The sequence below is a fragment of the Octopus sinensis genome, linkage group LG18 (assembly GCF_006345805.1).
Source record: "Octopus sinensis linkage group LG18, ASM634580v1, whole genome shotgun sequence".
NCBI classification, from domain to species: domain Eukaryota; kingdom Metazoa; phylum Mollusca; class Cephalopoda; order Octopoda; family Octopodidae; genus Octopus; species Octopus sinensis.
In genome coordinates, this window is record NC_043014.1 from 53,051,154 (window position 1) to 53,058,319 (window position 7,166).

A 7,166-nucleotide genomic window follows, 5' to 3' on the forward strand; every position below is an offset into this window, starting at 1 on the left:
GTGGAAGAGGCAGACCCAGGAAAACCTGGGACGAGGTGGTGAAGCACGACCTTCGAACTTTAGGTCTCACTGAGGAAATGACTAGAGACCGAGACCTCTGGAAGTGTGCTGTGCGCGAGAAGACCCGGCAGGACAAGTGAGTCCATAACCCATGGCCTTCTACATGGGATGGAGCCAGCCTACGTATGCATACCTTCCCTTCTTGGGACAACAAAACTCTACTTGTGAAGACGTGATGAGGCAAGTGAGGATCAGAATCGAAATCGATCAATGGAAATTGCGGATGTGCTACCAGTGCCGTGGCATGTCAAAACTCTGCTTGTGAAGACCCGTTGAGGCAATTGACGATCAGAATCGAAATCGATCAATGGAAATCGATCAATGGAATTGCAGAATGTGTTACCAGTGCCGGTGGCATGTAAGAGAACTTTCCGTTTCGCGACCGTTGCCAGCACCGCCCCGTTTCGTGTCCGTTGCCAGCCTCGCCTCGCCCTCGTGCCGGTGGCACATAAAAAGCACCATCCGTTCGTGGCCGTTTGCCAGCTCTGTCTGGCACCAGTGCGGGTGGCACGTAAAAAGCACCCACTACACTCACGGAGTGGTTGGCGTTAGGAGGGCATCCAGCCGTAGAAACACTGCCAGATTTGACTGGGCCTGATGACCTTCTGGCTTCACAGACCCCAGTAGAACCGTCCAACCCATGCTAGCATGGAAAACGGACGCTAAACGATGATGATGATGATGATGATGACCATAAGCTAACAAGAGAACATCCATGTGGTTACTCAGTTGGTTAGAAATAGCAGCCAAATCTCCCTCATAACCCATCATTATCGGCTTGATATCCACTTTATTATGCTAGCATGGATCAGACAGAATTTAAGGCAGATTTTCTACAGCCAGAGCCCCTTTGTATTGTGAACCCTCAACTGTTTCTAAGCAAGGTAATGTTTCCTAATGGCCGAACAGGTTTCGTAGGAAGATTGGAATAATGACCATCACGTGTGTAAAAGAGACGCTCGTTACCAATTATCACGTGACCCCTAGACAAGGTGATAGAATCACACATACAACTGGCCCCTTTCAGTTTCAAATTCACTTACATGCCGTTCTTTTGTAGAGAATTATAGTAGACATCTTGTCGAAGGTGTCTCACAGAGGGATCGAACCCAGAACCATGCAGTTAGGAAGTGAACTTTCTAACACAGCCATGCCTTTACCATGACCCTACCCTAAAGAAAATTGGAAACCGGTAAGATATAGAGGATGTCTGCAATGCTGGTGGAATCCTAAACTACATCTTGGTTGGTGTTAAAAGTGATTGGTGACGAGTACAATTCAGACTATTAAAAAAAAAGGGGGGGGCAACAAAACGGTCAGCTGTCTGTTGTAGGGTCACAATGTTGCAGGAAATGATGAACTGGAGCTGGCCCCAACCAATCCATACTCACTGCAACAAGCTCCATTCCCCCACCCACCGACTTGAAATGATGACAAAATGTCTATTTAAACCTTCTGGTTCTAACCTGTCTGACACCGACAACCGATTCTATGCTATAAAACTTCCTGCTTAAAATTATCTTGATTACAATCTTCCATTAAAGTTCCATGTCAATTTATATTCCAAGCACCAGCTTAATGACAAAAGTTATTCTGCCAAATTCCCTTTTAAATTTTCAGAATCAATTTAAACAAAGGAATCACTAAAAGATTCAAAGAAACATCTTATAAGAAAATACTCTTCAAATCGTTTCTCTTAATTCTTGTACTACAAACACTATCAATTAATCTTTCATTTTACTTTTATTTTAAAGTCAGTCATGAGGGGAGAGGTTTTGCCCATATCCTGAAGACTTCACAGCCAACACCAAACACTGCAACGTATTCAATGAAAAACTTCAAATTTTGCAACAAATGGCATTTTTAAAGTCTTTTACTCAGATTTCTCAAATGTCCCCATCCTCCAGTCTTAATGTCCTTTCCACCACATTTTACATTAATCAGCCAACCACCAAATAAGGACTCCTTCCGTGACTAGCAAAACCATCTCACTCCCCCTCCTGGCAATCTACCCAATTGTAGGGTCCCTCCCTTCCTTACTAATCTGGTCTTCTTCACCCCCATGCTTGCTCTGGACCTTTCTCTCATACTCCTATTTTCTAGCATAAGGCTATCACCTCTGTTCAGGTTCGAAGTCTTGCAAGCCACATGACAACCTCATTAGTGTTGATTGCAGGAAAGAAAGTACCCAGGACCCATGGTTGGCATTGCGAAAGGCCATAGAAACCATGCCTTAGCAGACACCGTCACATGATGCAATCCTTGAGCCCAGTGGACCCTATCAAACCGTCCAACCCATGGCAGCAAGGAACAAGCAAGTTAAGTGATTATTAGACCAGGGAGTTGGCGGAATTGTTAGCAAACCAAACAAGAACTATAGAAACATTTTGTCTGTCTTTGTATTCTAAATTCAAATTGCTGAGGTCGACTTTGCCTTTCCTCCTTTTAGGGTCAATATCAGTCGAGCACTAGGGTCAATGCAATCGACTAGACCGTCACCTTACCCTCCAAAATATCAGTCCTTGTTCCTATACTCATCATCATTTAACATCCACCCTCCATGCTGGCACAGGGTGGATGGTTTGACATGAAGCTATCCAGACCCCCAACTGTTTGTTGTGAGATGAGAATTATTAAAAAGGGGCTGAACTGGCTGATTTGTTAGAACTTTGGACAAAATGCATTTCTTTCAGCCCTTGGCATTCTCAGCTCAAATTCCACCAACCATGACTGTAGTCTACTGACCACAAAAGGGTGAAAGATAAAGCATCAGTTGAATGCTGGGGTCGTAACTGATTTTCCCACCTCTCTCAAAATTATTATTAGTGAAATTTAATAAAAATAGAAACAAGAAGAAAAAGTTTGATAAGTTTATTTCAAAAAAAGTTGGAAAATGGAATTAAAGAAAAAAAAGAAACAGAAATTAGCTTTTAATTTGTAAGTCGTTTAATTTTCTTGATTTATTTTCTATGAAAACTGCAGCAAAAAGTGAAAGAATGAAAAGTTTGTTTCTTAAAAATAATTAAAAAAAAAAGGCACCAGATGGTTTGAAGAGAAAATAATTTTGTTTTGTTTAACGAAAGCAAGTTACGTTGTGTTTGTTCGTGATTAACAACCACTGGAAGGCAATAATTCCATTTCTTGTCACATTTGCAGATATTAAATTATGATAGAAAAATAATAATACACAGACAAAGGTATTTGTCAGGTAAATTAAAGAGATTTTGTTGAAATAAACCAGCAAAAATCAGAAAAGAAAGAAATACAGAAATAAAAGACGAATTTCGTTGAAGTGTGAGAGGAAAAAAAAGATGTAATGACATGCAGAGAGAGAAGAGAAGAAGATTTAAGATGGGGCTAGAATAAGAACTAATTATAATTAAAATAATGAGGAGGAGGAGGAGGCAAGAAAGCAATGGCTAGCAATAATAAAAAAAAAAAAGTTTCCCCACCCCCCTACTTCATCTTCTGAAGAATTCATCCTTAATGTGGAAGGTTAAGGTGTCTCGAGAAATTCTCTCAAAAGATTTGCCAACCCAGAGAAGAAGAAGAAAGAGAAATAAAATGTGAAGAAGCCAGCCATCTTAAGCAGAGCCTTTTTCTTGAGCAATATCTGAAAAGAAAATAGAAAGTTTATAGAAAACGGAAGAAATTTCACAAACAAATAAAACAATAAACTGACGCCAGATAAAAACACACCATTTTGTCTTTATAAAAAAAATAATCCAAGTTTTTCCACCCCCACCCACCAGAATGGTTTCTGTAATAAGTGGAATACAGCTGCTATTTCTAGCAAGAGACAACTATTTCTCTATGGATTCCTGCCATCCTGAGGAGGCTTTCCACAGCAAACTTGTTCTGCTTTTCCCCCAAAAAGCACCACCATGGGCCGCAAACTCTTTCCTTGCTTTATTACTTTTTTGAACTTCTGATACTACAACAGTCACAAGTTTTCTCAGGTCCCAGTTAGACAAACCCTAGCCCGACCCCTCTTCCTGATTTCTTCACTGTTTGGGGCTGGGGGTCCTTTCTGACCGCTCAGGACATTCAGTGCTTAACAAGAAGGTACGCAAACACACACGCACATCCAAACTCGTCCGTTTTACAGCCAGATGCCTTTCCTCCTACTAACCCTTCCCTTATTTGAGTGAGGGATCGCATTACACACAGCTTCAAAGGGACAAAGAGCCAAAAACAATTTGTTGACAACAACACACAACACTTTTATACAAACAAATGCAGAAAAAAAACACCCAAACACATGAAAGTCTTCTTTCGGTTTTGCCGACCAAATCCACTCCAAAGGGCTTGGTCGGCCCAGGGCTATAGCAGAGAACTCTTGTTCGCGGTGGGATTGAGCCTGTAACCATGTGGTTGGAAAGTGACCCTTGGCAACCGTACAGCTATGCTTAACACCTTATTCCAGTTCTAAATCGATTTCATTCGTCGATCCATTTGCTGACACAGAGCTTCAGAGTTGCCTCCCCTCGCTCTTTAATCTTTCTCACAACACGTGACACTGACTAATGACGGGTTTTCTTTTTCTTTATTGAATAAGAGAAATGTATCGGCACCGATTATTAAAATCAGTTTGTGCCCAAGAAAAGGAAGAAAAAAAAACTGTCAGCTGCAAAAATGCCAAACAACTTTCACTTGTCAAACAAACTGAACGAAAAACCAAAAAAAAACCCGAACTCACCGGCCTTGGTTGGCAAAACGGTTTTCTCACAAGTCTTTGTGCATTTCAACTCAGTTTTGTCAAACTTGTTGATGGAATTCTTCAGTTCTTGCTCAGTTTTTTCTTGTTTAATTGCTAAAGAAAAATTTCAGATCATTAAAGTATCTCCACGTAAACACAAACTGTGAACAGCAAAACATACAAGAAATATCAGTTTCTAATATAAACAGATTTCACTTTAAAAACCAGTAAAGTGCCATTTTATCATCGGAGTCCATCTGGCATCTACTTTCCGACAGCCGGATGCCCTTCCTGTCACCAACCTTCACTCGTTTCCAAGCAAGGTAACAGGTTTCTCCCAGGACCAGATAGGTTTCCACAACAGATTGCAAACACTGCAATTCTATGAAGGCGATGTCTCTTTACAATTAGCAAACGACAAGACAACACACAGATGTATATCTTGCTTGGAAACAAGGGTTGGCAACAGGAAAGGCATCCAGCAAGAGAAATCCTGTCTCACTGAATCCCATCTGACCCATTCAAGCACGGAAAAACAGAATGATAATAACAGGGTATGGTTGAAGGAATGTGTGCCTGCTTGTTATGAGATCCTGGGATGGTTTGAAATGAATGCCACCATCAGATGATGATACTCATATCCAGACTTCTATGAAAAACAGGTTTGGGCATAGGAAAGTAATGATGATGATAACTATAAGCAATCACTTACTGTCTTTGTCTGGAAGCGGGTTCTTCTCCTCCACTTCAGCATGTTTTAGTTGGTTCTTATCAAAATCGTTAATATTGCTTCGTAGTTTTTGTTCCGTCTTCTCTTGGTCGATTTCTAAATGTAAAGAAAAAAATTAAAATTAGAAAAGAAAAACAGAAACCAAGTCACTTTGGAGGGGGGGGGGAGTCTATTTACAAACACAGAAACAAAAAACACTTTTTTTCTAGATTCCATTCAGTTTATTTGAATTCATCAAAATATTTTAATATCTTTTTCAAAATATAAGTTCCTTTGTCATATTTGTTCTGGAGAGGTGGGGGGGAGGGCCCATTTGGGTGGAAACTGCAGAAAGTGGACGACTGCCAAAGTCAGTCATTTCAAAATTTCATATTCAACCCAAACAACAGACAAAAGCATTTTGTTAAGTACCAAAGCCTTTTGTTGTCTAATTATGACTCGGCCACGACAAACACTGAAACTCTTTATGACAGAAGCTGTTGGCCGCTTCTTGTTATGTTTTGGCACAAATTATTTATTCACACCTACATTCTACAAGAACTGGCTTCTTTACAGACTTGGAAACTTGGAAACTTGTTTAAAAACAAAACAGCAAACAAGAAAAGCTGAGAGAGGAGGGGGGGGGGTGAATGACTAAGTACAACAATACAATTGTTTTAATTGCTTATGCAACCATTATCGTTAGTAAAACAGTCAAAGTGTGGCAAAAATAAATTTAATTCTTTCTCATTAAGAATTAATCCGTGATGAAAGATTTCTGACAATTAACTGGAAGATAACAGAGTCCAAGAAAAATCTGTGGTGATGGTCAGCAACCACAAAAAATTGACTTAGTTTTGTAAATTTCGATAAAGTTGTATGGAATGGAGAGAATCTTTATTTCCAAGAAATGATTTTAGTCAGAAAGGATGTTTTTATGAAAGAAATTCTCCATCAAAGAAAAACTTCAACAGATTTGAAGTAAATTATTTTCACAAGAATTTAGAAAGTCATAAGTAAATAAAACTTAAAAGTTTAGAAAATTGGGCCCAGGTGTGGCTGAGTATACCTGCCAACCACATGGTTCCAGGCTCAGTTCCACTGAGTGACACCTTGGGCAAGTGTCTTCTACTATAACCTTGTGAGTAGAATTGGTAGATGGAAACTGAAAGAAGCCTGTCACGTGTGTGCATGCACCCCCCCCCCCCCCACTGCTTGACAACTGGTGTTGATGCGTTTGTCCCCATAACTTAGGTTTTTTGAAGCCTGGTACTTTATCAGTCTCTTGCCAAATTGCTAAGTGCTGGGGTCAGTAGGTGCTCCAGCATGGCCAGCACAGTCTAATGACAAACAAGAGACAGAAAAGATGAAAGATCTTAGAATTTTTGCTGGCAAAAAGAAAAGGCTTCTAAAATGGAGGACATTTGAAGTGTTGCTATGGTGATCTGAAAACCCACCAAAATTTCTGTTGCAAACACCAGGCAAATAATGTCAAGGCTAATTTGATGAAGTTCTTTGTTATTTTCAAAATTAATTACAACAAAGTTTATTCCAACAGAAATGTGGTAAGAGCCATTTTTGCGGCTGAACTGGACAAAGCCATTCCTAAAGCTGTCTTGGTACATGAACAATAAGAACAGAAACAAATGACTGCTTTGTTGACAAAGCTACAACGCCATGGACAATGCAAATGTCTTT

General features: G+C 40.0%; 1 protein-coding gene across 3 annotated transcripts in view; it reads right to left on the bottom strand.

Annotated features, from left to right (window-relative positions):
- Nucleotides 1-2,916: 2,916 nt before the first annotated feature.
- LOC115221752 (thymosin beta) overlaps nt 2,917-7,166 on the bottom strand; it is a 62,267-nt gene continuing 58,017 nt past the window's right edge. For all 3 annotated transcript variants that reach the window (XM_029791967.2, XM_029791969.2, XM_029791968.2), the window contains 3 exons: nt 5,472-5,585; nt 4,760-4,873; nt 2,917-3,673 (listed from right to left, as the gene is read on the bottom strand). In XM_029791967.2, the coding sequence (XP_029647827.1) occupies nt 3,645-3,673; nt 4,760-4,873; nt 5,472-5,585 (257 nt within the window). In that variant the 3' untranslated portion in view covers nt 2,917-3,644. The remainder of the gene's footprint in view (nt 3,674-4,759; nt 4,874-5,471; nt 5,586-7,166) is intronic.